General features: G+C 40.7%; 1 protein-coding gene across 1 annotated transcript in view; it reads left to right on the top strand.

Moving 5' to 3' along the window:
• Nucleotides 1-17,679, top strand: part of OTOA (otoancorin) — a 42,723-nt gene that overhangs the window by 7,785 nt on the left and 17,259 nt on the right. The window contains exons 8-22 of the mRNA XM_005487450.4: nucleotides 468-703; nucleotides 907-1,010; nucleotides 3,395-3,501; nucleotides 3,952-4,091; nucleotides 6,534-6,657; nucleotides 7,018-7,233; nucleotides 7,743-7,910; nucleotides 8,211-8,351; nucleotides 8,936-8,991; nucleotides 9,312-9,429; nucleotides 9,945-10,018; nucleotides 11,276-11,411; nucleotides 12,249-12,439; nucleotides 13,845-13,938; nucleotides 15,056-15,185. Coding sequence (XP_005487507.2) covers nucleotides 468-703; nucleotides 907-1,010; nucleotides 3,395-3,501; nucleotides 3,952-4,091; nucleotides 6,534-6,657; nucleotides 7,018-7,233; nucleotides 7,743-7,910; nucleotides 8,211-8,351; nucleotides 8,936-8,991; nucleotides 9,312-9,429; nucleotides 9,945-10,018; nucleotides 11,276-11,411; nucleotides 12,249-12,439; nucleotides 13,845-13,938; nucleotides 15,056-15,185 — 2,035 coding nt within the window. The remainder of the gene's footprint in view (nucleotides 1-467; nucleotides 704-906; nucleotides 1,011-3,394; nucleotides 3,502-3,951; nucleotides 4,092-6,533; nucleotides 6,658-7,017; nucleotides 7,234-7,742; nucleotides 7,911-8,210; nucleotides 8,352-8,935; nucleotides 8,992-9,311; nucleotides 9,430-9,944; nucleotides 10,019-11,275; nucleotides 11,412-12,248; nucleotides 12,440-13,844; nucleotides 13,939-15,055; nucleotides 15,186-17,679) is intronic.

Below are 17,679 nucleotides of genomic sequence, written 5' to 3'. Positions count from 1 at the left end.
AGGTTAGACTCAGTTTATTTAACTGTTAACATCTAAAAGTTGCTGCCAGTCCAAGTCAGTAATTTGAATTTTCACTCTAATCAGTAGAGAGAAACTCATCTGCAGAGAAGAGTTCACTCTCCTACAGTAACACCTGAGGTGGGCAGGGCCAGTTACTCTCAGGGAGCATCTTCTTTTTGGAGGCTGGAAAAAGAGCCAAGATGGCTAAAGAAGGTGAAATTAGTCATTTTGTTAATCAGCCATTTGAAATATCATTCTGGCTTTCATTTTGGTTTTGTAAAAAAATTCAAGCTGGTCCCTACCCAATGCCAGAAAGGAATTATCTGTAGAAAAGCCAACAACCAGTAGTTTGCAGCTGTTTTTCATGAGAGCATCATATTCTTTGTAGAGTGCTCTCTGTCAGGCCTCAAAATGAACAATATATTGAATTAATCAGAGATGTTGATTTGACACTCTGTTGCTTGCAGGAAATTGGAAATATTATTCTTGACTGGGGCAAGATTAGAGAGAGAATTTTCCAAAGCCCAGGAGTAAACAGGACCTTGTTCCTTGTAACACTGGATAAATGCTTCCTGGCCCTGAGTGCCCTGGACTGTGTGGATATCCTGAGTCAGGTTCTGAGGGTGTCAGCTGTGAACTATCTCCAACCTGATGTCGTTGGGAGTCTCCCAAACCTTCTGCTGGAGGATGCTTTCAGAAACTTGTAAGCCATTTAATTTTCAGACACAATTTATACTATATTGGATTTGCTGGCTATTGAAAAAAAGAGGTTGCTATATGGTTTTAGTTTGTCATCCAGATACAGCTTTCTGCTTATGTGTAAAATCCATGCTTATGTCCATGTGTTATTACAAAAAATGAATAGTTAAATTATTAATGAGCTAACAAACCTGTTTATCACTTAAGATCCTCATTGTTCAAGGACCTCTATGACAGAACCTCAGCAAGCACTCAGAGAGCTCTCTATGGCTGGATGAAACAGATTCTACAGAAATCTTACAACAGGAGTGGTATGTTACAAAGTGTTTTATTCTTGATTATCATAAGAGAAAAGCACTCAGCAAAAGGCCTGCCCATTGTATTGAATTGTTTTCCCAGTTAACCCAGGTTAGAGAGCTGTCTGGAATACCTTTTCTGCAGAGCACAGTAAATAAATATAATGTGTTTGCTGCTCATGACAAATAGTTCTCCAAAGATGCTTGAACTTGTTGAGTAGAATCATGCTATTGTTAAGGCTGGAAAAGACCTCCAGGTTCAAGTGCAACCAATGGGCTCTTCTTCTGTTCTGCACAGAGCTATGCACAAAGTCTTTTTCTTGTACTCCAGTCTTTTCTCTCTGTACTAAGTCTGAAATAGGATACAGTGGCCAGGTGCTCTGCCAAGACTTGTTGTTCTCTTCTGAACTCCTGTGCAGATGAGAAAAACAGCTCTGGCTCAGGATACCTTATCCACTGCCCTGTTTAAAACCACAAAAGAAATGCAGGATGTTGTGAAAGCACGTGGCACCAACTCGATCAGCAAAGGGACGTGATAAAACCAAACTTAATTAATCCTGATTGAATGCATTTTTCCACACCTGTTTGCCTGGTTAATGTGCCTGAAACAGCTGTTCCATAGCTGGGACAGGCAGGATGGGCTCCACAAGGGGGCTGTGCAGGGCACTGAACATCAGAGCCTGGGTTTCACTGAGCATCCCAGCACAGCTGTCCTGGGAGCATTTTAAATTTACAGGTGTGTGTGTTCTTCCTCCTTCCCTGGAAATCAAAGGTTAAATGCCCACTTGCTTCAGTGGAGCTAAATTTACCTCTTGGATCTCCTGCCATTTCAAAATATCAGAGTAAACCAGTAAGTGTGGAGAGGAGGCTCATGCTGCTGCTGTGAGGTGATGTTAGAGCTAGTGCATTGCTGGGGAAGCAGAGATGCAGAATTTGCCTGGTGCTCCTCAGCAGCCCTGGGAAAATCCCTCAGCATCATCTTAGGTTTGTCTGAAGCATTGGTGAACCCTCAGTTTTTGGAAGACCACACAGCTTGGGAGGGACTGGGAGTTGCTGTGCCTCTTTTTCCTCTCTGGTTGCTGCTTCACCTGCCAAAAGCTGCACAGATGTGGTGAATCCACACCCAGGGCACCAAGTGTGGGCTGATTCCCAGCTGGTTGTGGCAGTGTGAACCATCAGCCCTGGGCAGGCACACTTGGACTGGAAGTCTAAAGCTCCCTCCTGTTTATCTGCACTCCCCAGGCCACAGCAGAGTGCAGGACCTCTCCTGCAGGGGCTGATTTATTCACTTTGTGTGTGGGTAGCACTGGGACCACCTGGGATAGGGATCAGATTTTGGGCATCACAGCTGCCATGGCTGGTAATTGCAAATCTGTTCTGCTAAAGGCCACAGTCAACATCCTTAAATGCTGCTGGTTTTTTCTTTAGTTCTCTTGTCATGTCTTTCAACTCTCATAATGTTCTGGGTAATGGGAGGTAATATCACTTTAAAAAACGCAGGCCTGACAGGTCTGCTGGGATCATCATCTTGTCTCAGTTAAGGAGCTTAGATCTGTGTTTTCAAAAAAGTCACTTAATGGAGTCCTTCAGCTTCTGATAGATGCAGGCTGGTTTTTTCCCAGCACTGGAACATCTTCAAAGTGCATGGATGATTTTATTTGAACAGAGTTGTGAGTATCAGCACTGCTGAGGAATGTGTTCAGAGGTGTCACACACAGAGCCATCCAAATGACAGCACCCTGGAGAAAACAGTCTTTGTGGCTCAGGGTACCCATGGAGTCCAGAAATATGTTTTTTCTCAGGGATATTTGGATCTTGATTTCATTTTCAATCCTTGGGAGAATGTTACTAAATGAATGCCATTTTTTAACTGCTATGCAGTGTTTTGTGGTTTTGTCAGCCTATTTCCATGTAGGTATTTGAACAGTTTTTCATTTTCTCCATTATTGCTACTGCATATTGCTGAAATAAGTAGCATCATCAATAATAATATATAAGATATATAACGTATCATGCCTTCCTGACGTTCTTAAATAATGCAATTGATTAGGAAAAGTGAAATTTAAAAACACTGCTCCATGTTTAATACTTTTGGGTAATTTTTTCCTGTCCCACACTTAATCCATTCTCTTTTTTGACAACATAAAACATTAATTGTTTTTGTATGAGAAAATCTGAGACGCTTGAAACACTATTTCATTTTCACTTAAAAATGTATGGACTCATAAAAGCGTGGTGCTAAAATGTAGCAAATGGGGGGAATCTGGCTCTCTCTGCTAAGGATTTTTCTGATTTGTGGATTTTTAAATTATTTAACAATAACAATATACTGGGTAAAATATATTTGAAAAGTAATTACTTTCTGAACATTGTAGTGAGTATTTATTTGTACAAAACAGAGTTCAATGAATCAACTTCTTGGGTCAGTGCAGAAAGCTTATGGATTTTGGGAAGATACGTGGTTCATCTCCCATTAGAAGAAATTCTGAAAATTAGTCTCAATGAAGTAAGTAACAAAATGTGGTTGGATTTATTATTGCTATAAATAATATGAACACAAAAGCAAACTTGAACATGAAAAATAACTTAATATATCTTATTAATTAATTATAAAGAGAAACTACAGAGAGGAAATATAAATGTATTCTTTTCAAAATTCTTTTACCTTTTTAATTTAAAGTGCCTGTCATTAATATGTAATTATTTATGTGCATTAGACTTCCATGACTTCTATTGAAAGGGACCAATGATGGAAGACCCTCAAATTATATGACATTTTGGCAAAGAATCACTCAAATCACTCACTCAACTTTGCCTTCAGAAATACTGGTTTATCCAAATCTTCTTGCTTTCTCTATAACATGAACAGGCTCAGTTAATTTTGGGTGTCAGACAGAGACTTGCCAGGGTTCACTGTCTCCCAGTGCTGATGCAGGGTTTTGTTTGTGCTGCTCAGGTCAGGCTGTTCATCAGCTACGACAACGCAACCAAGCAGCTGGACACGGTGTTTGATATCACACCAGAGCTTGCACAGGCCCTCCTGGAAAGGATCAACTCCTCAGGCTTTGATATGAGGAACACTTCAACCCTCTACAGGCAAGGCTGCTTTGCTTTTTCTTTTATGGCTGTGTGTGGATGGAACAACTAACTGAGGAGAAAATGGAAATTGATAGCGTGGCACAGCTTTTTCATTCCAGAGGAAAAATCTAGGCAGAAGTCCAGCTCTGTTTAGCAACAGTGAAGAATTGCTACTTTATGAATTTTTGGAGGTGTGCCTAATTAGCTATTGCTTTGTCTCCTGCTCCACAGTGAGGAGGTGCCTGTAGCATTTGTAGGAAGGCTGCAGCAGTGTCTGGGGGACCTAGGCAGAGCTCCACCACATCACAGAGCTATAAAATAAACTGGGACAGCAGGACATGAGTTGTCTTGGCTGCCTGAATCACAGAACATGGAGGTGTTTGGGGGAAATCGTTTTACAGTTAGGATTGAAGGAGGAAACCTCAACTCCTGCCAGCAGGACTGCCAGTGGGTTTAAGCTGACGTGGGTGTCACCAGAGAAGCCACAAAGTGAAGCAGTGTAAAGCCTGCCCTGCTGTCCTCTTTGTCCTGCAGGGTGGAGATGAGCCATGCTTAAATATGTTTGGATTTTAGGTGTGTAAGCAGGAAACTGAATTTTCAGGGCTGTCAAATCTGCACTGAACTAACTTTACCACTAATAAAAAACCAAAATAAACTGCTGTTACTCATAAATACGCAGCGAGCATGAGAGAGCTCTGCACTCCACATTTACATTTACATTGTCATATCAATGGATGTATTTAGTCCCAAGACAATGCTGTCTGAAATTATTTGTAGCCTCCTTGGGGGATACCTTGGAGTTTTAAGCTAATGGAGAATATGCTTTATGGCTTCAGAGCTGCTGTCATTACTGCAGTGCAGCTCGCTGACTTCCGTGAAGCATCGCTCTTGTCGGAGGAGTAAGCGAGAGAAGAGTTATGCCCACGCTCTAAATTTCAATGTCAGAAATCTTAAAAATTATTTTGTCACTCACAAGAGCTGCCACATTCTCATGGATGAGAGAAATGTCATGCTCCATAATCCTTAATGTATTCCATTTTTACGACACGCTTAGTTTATGTTACTCATTTTAACCATGCTGTTGATTTAAATGCACTTTTACTTTTAAGTAGTAGTGTTATTCATTTCTGCTAATCCCAAAGGAGATGAAGAGCTTTTGGTGGCTATGCAATAATGCATCAGAATGTAATTATTTGTTATAAAAATGCTCTTATAGATATTTCTTTGATTTGTGTGTTGGTTTGATGATCTCCCATGAATTCAGATGTGCTGCTGAAGCAGTGTTTTGTTATATTGCTGGCACGTTGTTGTTGAGGGACTGGAGGAACTAAAAACCTTTCTGTGCTGCAGAATTTGACTGAGTTTGTGGTAGGGCTGCAGCATTGTCCACTGATGATTTGATTCACATCTGGACATTACTGCCCAGACTCTCTGCCTGTGCTTGTCTCACTGAACTGTGAAAAACCAGGGACTGTAGCAGGAAAGCTGGGCTTTGGCCATATCTTTGAGGTTCTTGTTCTTTGTAAATTATAAAAACAAAGGCTGAGATTTTACAGGGAAAAGGAATTGGCTCAGGCGTCCTACAAACCAGTTCATCCCCATCACTATCAAGTTCAAAATCCAGACATAGTGATGCACAATTCAGAGCTCTTTCTTGGCAGGGCTGCAGGTAAAGGCAATAAATAAGCACAAGATCCAAGCCAGGACACCTACAACAGGCACTTCCCCATGGTGGTGTGACTCCTCCTCTCCAAAAACAATGGCTGTGCTTGCACTTTACAGAGATTAATGGAAATGTTGACTTAAATATTATGGCATGGGAACTGTGAAGGAAAATGAGCTCAGCTCAAAGCCCTGCCTTGCAGATGCTGTGCTGGCACCAGTGGGCAGTGAGCCTCAGTGTGCTTTCTCCTGAGCAGTGGTGAACTGGACAGGTCTCCATCCATTGGCCAGTCCTGTGTTTGATGTGAGATACAGCAGGCTTTGTTTACTCCTGAAATGATAAAGAGGCCATGGCATGCCCCAGCTGCTGCTCTGAAACACAAATGGGTTGTGCTGCATGTGGAATCCAAGCAGGACTTAGAGTTCAAAACATCCAATCAAACCAGATAAGAACTCAGCAAGACACTTCTAGAGGCAGTAATAGCCCTCCATCATTTTCAAAATTATCCTGTTGAGGGAAGTGGAGTCATTTACTGGGACAATCCTGCCATGAACAAATGGAAGCAGGACAGGTAAATCCTCAAGCACAACCAATCCAGGCAGGATTCAGCTGAGTACAGTGCATGTTCTCATACCCCTGTTTCAGGCTAAGTTTTAAAGGCTGCAGGTTGAGGCACTGATGACAAACAGAAATGGCTCAGGCTGTGATCACAAGGAGAGGGTACCAAGCTGTGTTTCCTTTGCCCAACAGTGACACCTTTTCTGTCAGAAGGGAGCTAATGTGTTTCTGCTCTATAGGCTGGGCTTGTTGGTTTGTTTTTATGATGACCTGGAACAGATGGATGCAGCTGTGGCCCGGGCTCTGCTTCATCAAATGATTAAATGCAATCAGCTGAGAGGTTTCCAGGCCAAGGTTCATGAGGTGTGTACAACACTTGTTCTTCTTGCCTAACATAACCCTGTAAACAGAGGAGGAAAGATGTTCTTCTTAAATAAGGAAAAAAATGAGAGAAAAATTACTGGGGCTTAAGAAATATGAGAAAATAGTTATTGAGAATGCAAAGAATAGAAACCCATTTTGGGTGCTTATTCTTTTCTCATTCTGTTTCATATTCCTGTTCCATATACCTTTCACAACTATGCTTCTATTTTTGAAATTTTATGAAGTGTGTGAATATTTGCCAATGCGTATTCCAGAGATTCCAGTTAATGTTTTGGGTAGTAATGGAAATTGGTTCTTGGCAGATTTTTATTTCTGATCTGCTCTTTTTGTTTGATTTAGCTCAAATCTCAACTCCTGCACATTGCCATGCAAAACCAGACATTGAATGATACCCTTGGAACTCTGTCAGATGCTGTGGTTGGACTAACTTCAAGTCAGCTGGAATCTCTGTCACCTGAAGCAGTGCATAGTGCTGTTGCAACATTAAACCAAGTCTCTGGGTGGGCAAAGAGCCAAGTTATGATTTTATCCAGTAAATATCTCTCTTATGAAAAGGTACCTCTGATAACAGCTTTCCTACCTTCTGTTTTTAAAAGTGAAATGGCTTCTTCTGAACAACAACTGTAGATTTTGAAAGGTTTAGTGCAAGAACTCTATTTCATTAGTGGCCTGAAAAATGTGTTTAAATCAAATAAAAGCATCCAAGATTGTACATCCCAAAGTAACTGTCTAGTAACAGAGAGAATGAATATTTGGATTTGGCAATTGTATATATTATTTTGTCTGTGTCACTGCCCTGAGTAGAATTTGTATGATCAGAGATCCCAGGCTGTATATTCAAATATACTGCAATGCAAGGAATCAGGTCCTGGTTGAAGTTTCAGAAAAAGAAACTTCTGAGAAACTTCAGGCATTTGTTCAATGGGACAGACACAGAAAATGTATCCCAGGAAAGAAATACATTAAGTATTTAATAAGCAGTTTTACTTTATTGACTTTTGCTTTTAAATACATCTGCTGGTCTCAGTGAAATTTCCTGTTTGCCTGTGCTGTTCTCCCTGCAGGTTTTATCATTTTACAACGTGAGCCAGATGGGTGCCTTGGTGACAGGGATTGGCACCTGGTCCCTGCACAGCATGAGCCCCAGGGAGCTGGCTCAGATGATTCGAGGCACAACGTCCCAGTACCTGTCAGATTTATCTCCTGCACAGCAGCAGGGCATCCTCAGGAAGGTGATGGATTATGAACTCCAGGTTCTCTCTGCACAACAGCACCATAACCAGAACTGTACAGCAGGAATTAAACCAAGATATGTCCTTTAGCTCAATGGTTAATGGTTCTACTGCCATTTTTCTGAACACCAAGTGTATTTTGAAGGCTCTCTCTTGCTTATTTCATTGTGGTTTTAATACTGTCGTGTTTTTCCTTTATCCTCTTAGAGAAATATTACACAGAATAGAAAGAAGGGCAAATCCTGTAAATCTAAGCATCAGTTCAGAAATGCCATGTATTTTTTGTGTTTCTCTTTTTAGATTGCTTCATCTGGAGATTTTTCTTCATCAGTCAAAGATATACAAGGAGCTTTCTTTAAAGAAGTCTCTCTTTCTGGTTTATGGAAGCAAACTGGATATAATCCTGCAATGCTGAACGAAAAAGAACTGAGAAGCAGCCAGGTAAAAATTGTTATGCAGTTCCCATTCCACTGCACTGTAGTGTGATGGGAGAATTGGAAAAGTGGTGTAATATATTTGTGTTAAAGGAACACAGGTAAAAGGAAGGAACTGCCCCAATTTTATCTCAACATAAACACCAAAGGGCATTTAGAGCCCAGGCAGCACCATGAGACAATGCTATGGAAAAAGAAGCATTCATATGCTGAATTTAAGCCCTCAGGCTTCTGCCATGTAAATTTTCTCTTTCCAGTACTGCATATTATACATTTGCATGTAATGTCCAGAGAGATGAAAGGCTGGATCAGATCAGATCTCCAGAGCTCCCTTCAGCCCTAAGTTTTTCAGTAGCTGTGGGCCATGTGCAGGTTTAGCATCATCCCATAATGCCAGTCAGCGATGGCTTGTCTTGTGAAGAAAACATTCATCTAAACTGGATGCCAACCCTTTTGCTTGCTCAAGCTGGACCATAGAAGTACCTTTAGAGTACATAACAGAGCTCAGAGTACAAAAACCTTGCAGAAGTTGTTGTCTCTTACAACTGGATTAACTAAAGCTACCTTCAGTTATGGTGGTTTTATTTTCAGGCTTTGTATCTGTATGAATTACTGTCCAAGGAAAACCATCCTGTTGACCTTCTAAGGTATGGACTGTATCTCTTTTGAAATGGGGTTTAAGACTAATTTTGTGATGAGAGCAACTTATGCTTATTCATTCCTGGATACCACAGGATAATTCACCTTCCTTATCAGAAGGAGTCTTCAAAACCAAAATGAGGCTCAAAGCATTGCAGAGGTTTGGGTGGTTTAAGGCTTTGCTGATATTTTTCAATTTGTTTGCATTTTTACTTTTAATTACAGGAAATGGGAGAGGTGAAGAAACTGTCTTGGGATGGGATTGTGGGGAGTAAGGACTAGATCCTCCTTGAATATTCATAAGATTGAAATTTGCCTTTCCTATCAGCACAGGACAGCTTGTGAAAGGAGTAACTTGTCAACTCTTTGAAAGTATGGACACAGACATATTTTTAAACAATTTTAAATTCTTTGAAATGAATCTTCATCTGCTTTCTCCATATCAGGTAAACAATAAAGACTTTATGTACATAAACATGCTACCCAATATCCAAATTAGGTAGATTAAAATTTGGTTTATTCTATTTTGTCTTTGGAGTTTTTGGGATTTTTTTTCAAGATCCTGTATGTCTCAACTTGTCTGTTAGCATATTTTATTTAAATCTTTTATGTGTGAATTTGTCTGTTATCATACTTCATTTTGACAATTTCATTTGCCACTTACAAATTGCAAGAAATTCCTACAGCCCTTCTGACTTGTTAATTCATGAGTAATCTGTTTGGAAATACATAGAAGTTTCAGAAACATACAAATGTTCTCACGTTCCCAAATATATAATGTTTCATCTCTGATGTCTACAAAAAGAAAACTAAAACAAGCCAGATAAAAATGCTCTCTGAAGATGATATGCACAGTCTTATATATGCTAATTTATATATATGCTGCAATAAACAAGCCATATTTTTTATTCTTCTTCAAAACTACTAGAGGTTTAAGAGCCTAAATTTTTGTTGCCTTTAGGTTAATTGTTTGGCTTGGAAATTTTGGAAAGTCTCCAATGCATCCATTCCTCCCTTCCTCTTACTGGCGCTTCCGTGAGTTACATCTTAGTCCTTCTTAACTTCTGAGCACTTTTCAAAGAATCTCTTCAGTCCTAAGAAAACTGATGATTCAAATAAATGGTGATTTATCAAAATTGGTCACTGACTGTAGGCAAAATCTCTCAAGTGCAAGTTGGTAATACTTTGTGTCTTTTAGTATGGTACATTTTTGTCACAATGGTGGATTTTTTCCCCCTAGGTAGGCTTATTTGGTTTAGGTTTGCTTATTTGTTTTAGGGTCTTTTTAAAAGTGGATATATAAGACAAAACCACTGAATACTGCTGAAGCATATTTCTCTGTATGGTTGGAAACATTCCAGTGTGTTTCAAGGCATTTGTGTAAGTTAGCAAAACTTCTCAGTGACAGCTTCTTTCCTTTGGAAAAAATAACTTGTGTATGTATGAGAACTCCTGAATTGTAAAATTTGTTAATTCCTTCCTTCCTTTCTTTCTTTGTCTCTTTCTCACTTTTTCTTTGTCTCTCTTTCTTTCTATGTGCCTAAGGGGATAAAAGGGACTGAGAACCCTTCTTTTTGTGGAATATTTTTTAATTGAGAAAAGTAAGAAAAGTATTCCATTTGAAAAGGCTCTATTCTATTCAACAATTGTAAAATAATAATAGGCTTTAATGCAAGGCTTCCCATGAAGTGCAGCACTCAGTTACTTGGCAGCAGTTGCCTGTTGGCTGTTCAGGGCCCTCAGAAGTCACTGGTGCTGTTGCCTTCAGACCCTGGCAAGACTGGGCCTGGGCAGATGTGGGCTGTGGCTTTATTTGCAAAGGCTGTCTGCCACTCTGTGTGGAGAAGAGCATATTTGTTTTTAATTTGGCAGGATTTTTAGATTTTGATAAAAAGGAAACCTACTCTAAAACTACTTGTGATCCTCAGGCCACCCACCTCATTTTCATTCACCAGAGAATTATTCCTAATAAAACAGAGAAAAGGGAAAAGCTTCTGACCTGTAAACAGTTGTTTCATATGGTGTTAAAGTATCTCAGAGCACTTTCATATACTTGCAGCTATTTATAATTCTTAGCCTTTTTTTGAAGTTCAGTTCATGTCCTGATGGACTGGAAGAAGATGGGTATTGAGGTAAGGTCAGGGTTAATTACTTTTTTTTTGGCCTGTCTGGTTTATGATTTTTCAAGTCCTGCCTCGTCTCTAAGTATCTCTGTCATCACAGATTTCATGGCTGTGGTTGTGGGTGTATGAAGGTCAGGTTTGCATTCTGACCCCTGAATTCTTTCTGCAGTTCTGAGTACCTGGAGTACGTTACAGGCCCCTTGTGTGTCCCTTTCCTTGAACGTGTGGGCAAGACTGGAATGGACCTTCTGAACCCAAGCCTTCACAAGAGGGATGCTGTGCTGCAGAAAGTACAGGAGTGCCTGGTGGGTATGGCTGAGAGGGGCCAGCAGAGGAGGAGACACCGTGGAGGAGGAGAGAGTCACCACCTATATGAGTTCTTCACCCATCCATCTGTGTTTTTTGGGGGATTTATGTACTGTTTTAATGTTATTGTTTGCTCCTTAAGCAAACCTTTTTCTAGCTTGCTTAGCAATTTTCCTTGACTGCATGGATGTTCCAAAGTGTTCTCATGAAATGTCACTGCTGGCCAGGACAGCCTAGAGCTGACCAGTTTGCACCTGGAGTGTTGCCCTGGCTCCAAGCAGAGCTGTTGTGGCACAGGGAGCTCCATGGGAGAGGTGCTGGTACCAGGAGGATTTTGTGACTTCTGCTGTCTGGGAGCTGCAGCACTCACCAGTTTTTAGGGGAAACTAGTTGTTTGATGTAGCTGTGGCCATTCCTGTTACACACAGTACCAGCTGAATCATCCCCAGTGTTTTGGCAGCTGCTTGAGAAGCCCCTTAGAGCTCAGCTCTAACAGCAAGAGCTTGGGGCCCCTCTGCTGCAAGGGGCCACTGAGGGCTGTGCTGCCAGACAGAGCTGCACCAGCTCTGCAGGTGCTGGGTGGTCACATTCTTTATGTGTGATTCAGGATGGAATAAAGAATACTGAAAGCTCTGAGAAGTGCTTATGAAATATCACCAGTTGGGTTGGTAAAACAAAAGATGTAAGGCAGTCTCAACAGAAAATGTAGATTAAGTTGCCAGTGCACACTGTTGTGTCTTTGTTCCTTACAGCTTAAATGAGTTGTGATGCAGCTGAGTGGTACAGGGCAAGAGCCCAGTTAGGTCTGCCAACAGGGCAAATGCTTCTTGTTTCAGAACAGCTCCATTGCTGATGAATATGATGTTGACCTCCTTGGAAATCTAATCTGCCACTTACCTCCAGCCTTTCTACATGGCAGAATGTCCCTGAAGGCAATGGCAGCAGCCCTGCATCAATTCAAACTTTGCCAACAGCTCAGCCACGAGCAGAAGATTGAAATTAAATACAAACTCCTCCAGTTATATGGGTAAGTATTGGATACACCACTGTGCTCATGCTGGTGGTTGGGACATACAAACACCAAACATTTGCTTTGCCCAGATGAACTGCAGGGAAACCAGCACAAAGCAGCTTCTGTCACTGCCCAAGTGACACTAGAATGACATTTCTGTTCTTGTGTGTAATGTGATAACTGTGGAACAAAATACAACCCCAGGGACACCCTGCATGACTTAGGTCCCAGAGGAAAAGAGAGAAAATGTCATGTTTATGGGGGCAGGCAAATAGACTCACTGGCCTGGCAGGAGAAAGGGGTTACAAGCAGAGAATGGAGCAGGAACACAAAGAATGGGAAAATGGAAGTGGGGTACTTACTGTGCTGGTGAGAGAAGCCAAGTAAAGAGAACTGCAAGCCCCTGTGGCAATAGGAGAGAGCAGAGAAGCAGCAGAGGGATGTGAAGTTCAAGCATCTGCAGCAGCAGGGTGGGCAGTGTTGGGTGTCACTAAGGACTCAGATCAGGAGGGTGAATGGAACCTCACTGGGATCAGTCGTGCCAAGAACAAAGCCATCTGGCAAGAATGTACTGTTTCTGCCTTGCATTGTCCCTTGGAAGTATCTTGCATTTGGAGAGGCAGACTGGTGGCACAGTTTCTAACCACCCCTTCACCCAAAATGGGTGACTTGACCCACCTGATCACATCAGATGCTGTTCAGCTTCCTGCTAGTCAGCATTTTTCTGTGCTAGGATAGCTGATAGCTGTATTTTCCAGCAGATCCCATCCCTGCATTGATCTTGATACAAATCAGTTTTATTGAATCGTGGCACGCTGTGCTAAATAAGATTTTTATGTTATTTTATATAATTTAATTTTGAAGATATTTAAACATCCTCATAGTGGAGCAACAAAGCAATTAAAATAGTTTGTGGGAAACATGACTAGTAACATATTTGTCACTACACTCTTCTGTAGGCTCTGTCAGGCTGAAAATAACTTATCTAAGTGCTTTATTAAGTCACCCACCAAATGAGTTGACTGACATTTGTCAGATTTGGGTGATGTTTCTATTTCTCTTTTGATAACTATTTTGCAGGCTACTATTGCAATATGAACTGACAGAAAATGATAAATTTTCTTTCAAAGAAGGAATTCTTTCTCCTTGTTCAAACACTGTAATGCTAAGAACACTTGACTATTGAGGGAGAGCTCCATCACCACCATGTTTGAAGGGTTTTTCTGATTATATTGTGAGTTCCACTAATGCCCTATGCCCAGGGAGATGAGAAAATGCAATCTGATGCTTGTAACAATGAATCATCACATTGGCATAGAATTGTTTCCTGTATGATAAAGTATCATAAACCCACTGAAGTTTTAGTATTATTTTTATTGTAGTGTTCTTTATTAATAGAATTTTTCAAAATATTTTTCAGCCCCTCAAACAACTGGACATCAGAAGCAACATTAGATGTTGGACCATTCATAGTTCTGCTGTCAAAAGAGGAATTAAATGTCCTTGCTGAAAAGGTATGCTTTTATTAAAAAAAATTAATTTTTAACATAAATTTTAGATCTTGGAATTGTGAATGTCATAATGCAGTCTAAATTATGTCACCTGAATGCTGAACTAGGTAAATAATTCTTTTGTCAAGGAACCCTGTGTTAATGTTTCACATATTCTTGGCTCCATCAAAGAGATTTCTTCTTGAGAGTAATGTTACTCTAAACAATTACTTGCATGTGTACAATGACAGTTGTACATTGTCACATAGGGGAAAAAAGGGGCATTTAGAGTGATGCAGACTCATTTTTAGTACTTTACACCTTGCAGTGCTCTTTACTCCATCCTTCTGCCTTCCAACCATAAAAGTTGTGTTTCTTATCCTGTTATTAATGGGCTCATACTGATCAAATTAGCATTTACTCATGGTGCCCTTTGCCCTGGGGTCAGCATAGCACAAGTAACAATATCTGATGGCCTCAGCATTGCACTTTGTCATTTCCTTGCCCTCTTTAGTTCATATAATCTTAATTTTTTTTATGCATAGGAGTAAACTATACTGGAATGAGGGATTCATTCTTCAGCAGAAATATGTGAGCAGAGTCAGCAGCTTTTCCACTGGAGATAATGCTTATAATTGACCAGATAGAATAGGACTCTTCAAAGGAAAGGAAGGTGTCTGGCAGGGTGGAGGAGAGAGGTCAGAAAAGCCTAAAGAAGGCAAACAGGTCAAAGTTATTTCTCATCATTTAATTGGGTCCCTATCCTCAATTCATGTACTTATCTGGCAAATTTAAGACAAGTGAAATGAAACCTGAATTAAAATGGTGGCACTCACTGCTCCAGGAGGGGCTGGACACAGACACCAATCAGCCAGTGCTCAGGTGTTGCCAGAAGCTGGGAGGGCACACAGGATGGAGAATCACTCAGAATTTGCTTTGTTCCTAATTTTTTCCCCCTCAAATGTGTGCCAGTGACCTTTCAGTAGCAGCCAATTACTCTTTCCTGGAACATCTGCACAATGGGACAAGACTGAACTGTCACTAACCCCTGCTTTGCTAAGGTCTGCACAAGACTTTCTCTGCAAATTGATTTGTTTTAAAAGGGAGAGAAGCCTTATTTATTCTTTCTTTCCTTTTGAAGTTCCCAGAGATCATTTTACAAATAGCAAAGACAAATGGACCAGTTTCTTCAGCTGAAGAGCTCCAGTCAGCTGTGTTCGAGTCAGTCTCCAATGGCTCTGGCAGAGTTCTCCTGTCCCTCAGCAGAGCTGGTCAGTATTGCACTGGGGCCTTTGCTGCCATTTGGGGCTGAGATGGTGCAATTCAAACAGACTCTGTCTCACTTTGTCATCAAATGCCTTCTGAGAGGCCCAATGATAAAAGGGAAGCATTGAGTCACTTATAGATTTTCAGGATAAAACAGTGAGAGTCTTCATTCTGCTGCTCATCAGAGTTGTATAATGCACTAATTGCTGAAACCTTCATTACAGGATTACATAATTAAGCATTTCCTGGAATCTTTCTAAGTACACAAATGAAAAAGATGAATGATTTGAATTAGAGGGATTTGTTTATTTTTAATTCTTCTATTTTTACTTCATAATCTAATTGAAACCCCTTCAATTAAAAACCTGTGAAGGTGACAAGTTACCATTGTGCCAAAAGATTGCACATAGTTAATCCTTTGCCAGACATGAGCATATGGTGACTGATCTGTTCTTAAATCTGACAGTGGTGGCACTGTTTTTTCTGTCCAAATGGACAAGTTTGTAATCACCTAAAAGGTATTTTAATTAGCAACCAAACTAATCTATTAGAATCTCTGGTGGAGATTTTCCTGCATAAAGAAAATGGATCATTTTCTTTATATCAGATAGGTACTCTGACTGTATTCTATTATAATTACAACTATTCTCCTCTTATCTGAAATTCACTCAGGCAGAATTTGTAAGCTGTGCCATGGAAAACAATCCTGCTGTGGGGGAAGCTTTTGAAAAACACCAATGGGACTTTAGACCCAAAGATATTCAAGGAGTTTGATCTTGTCTGCCTTTGTCTTTGAAAATCTCCCCCTTGGTTCTCTGCCTAGCAGAATAGAGGTTCAAGCTCTCAGCAAGCCCTGAGCCACCCTGGAAATCCATCTGCTTGTATGGCAGGAACTCTGAATGATGACTGTGTGTCTCTGGAAATGAATTCTCCTCTTGCAGTGCTGTATTCATAGGCACAGAGAAGTGAAGGGAGTTCTGAGGGTTGTGTTTTTGCATAGTCTGAAACAAAACATGACCTCAGTTGATCAGAGGAGTCATCACACATCTAAAAACAGCAGGACTGAGCTGGTGAAATAGCAGGGGGTCAGCTCACCAGTATGCATGAGATTCACCCTTCCTTCAACAAGTAAATCAGCAGATCACAAGCCATATTTCTTTAGACATGGGCCACAGGACTGAAGGTTCAGCAGCAGGTATTTCAGTCTGCCTGTGTCCTTAAGTATTCTTTTTTCTAGCCTCTGGATCCACATGAATCCCAAAGACTTCTCTAATCAGCCCAGCTCATGTCCAGAGATCTCTCATCTGCATGGCAAGAGCAGTGCCAGCAAAGCTGAGGGTCTTTGTCAGAGGATAACTTGGTTCCAAGGCCAAGGAGGCTCCTGAGCCTTCACTTGGGGTGCATGAGCTCAGCTGGGGGGAATGTGGGAGATGAGAAGTTGAAGGATTGTTTGTGCTACTCCAGAAATGCTTCTGCAGCCCAAACATGGTACTGAACTTCTGTTACCAAACAATCTAATCAGCTCCATACAACTCACACAGTGGTTTCAGTAAGGAATGAAGTTTAATTAGTGATTTGTAAATCACTAAAAAAAATGGGTATTATGAAAATTACTCCAGAATAACATTAAAGCTTTTCATGCCGCCAATACTATTCTGCATTTCTCACGGACCATTAGTTGTGAGCTAATGTAAATAACAGCAGCAATTACCAGTGACAGACTTCTTGCATCTATGTCTATATCAAGATTAAAAGCACAGGTTTTAAGGTGCTTAAGGCAAGATGGAACATGAAAAGCAAAATTAGGGAGCTGTGTGTCTGAGATGCTACCAGAGGGCAACAGCAGTGCTGGAGAAAAAATTCAGGTTTCTCACCATAAGCATCGAGATGTTATAATATGTGTGTGTGTATATATATGTTTTTCATCAAATTAAATATATAGCAAAAGGAACAGCAAAGTGGCATCAGGTCAAAAATCTAATTAGTGTTTCCCTCTTTAATTGCATCAGTGTATCTGGTGTGTTAAAAATTATAAAATCAATGGGTTTTTTTCAAGGGCACCCAGTCTTAGGTTTGCATGACTTGGGGAAGGGAGCTGCACCGTCTGCATGGGCAATATTTCCATGAGAAAAGCTGACCTTGTGCAGCAGGGGAAAGGGAAACAATGCAGCTTCACAAGAGGGAGGTAAAGGGAGAGCAGAAGATCAGCTGGTACAGTGGAAGCTGAGCAGCATTTTCATTTGCTCAACAGATTCAATCTTTTCAGTGTTCTACCCACTACTGCAGCTTCCTTTGATGCAAATAAATCCCTCCTCTGCCTCCTTTCAAAGTACAAATCTACTTTGTACATCCTCACTTTAATTTATTTATCTGGGGGGGCTTAGCTGAGGCACAGCGTCTGTGAAATTCATGCTTTTTGCTGGTAATGACTGTATCCAAAGCCATGTAGGGATTATTTGGTTTAGATAATTATTTAATAAGGTTTTTCTAAATTAGTGA

The sequence above is a fragment of the Zonotrichia albicollis genome, chromosome 16, assembly GCF_047830755.1.
Source record: "Zonotrichia albicollis isolate bZonAlb1 chromosome 16, bZonAlb1.hap1, whole genome shotgun sequence".
Taxonomy (NCBI): Eukaryota; Metazoa; Chordata; class Aves; order Passeriformes; family Passerellidae; genus Zonotrichia; species Zonotrichia albicollis.
The sequence above is the reverse complement of the archived record's forward strand: the minus strand, read 5'-3'. Positions and strand labels throughout refer to the sequence as shown.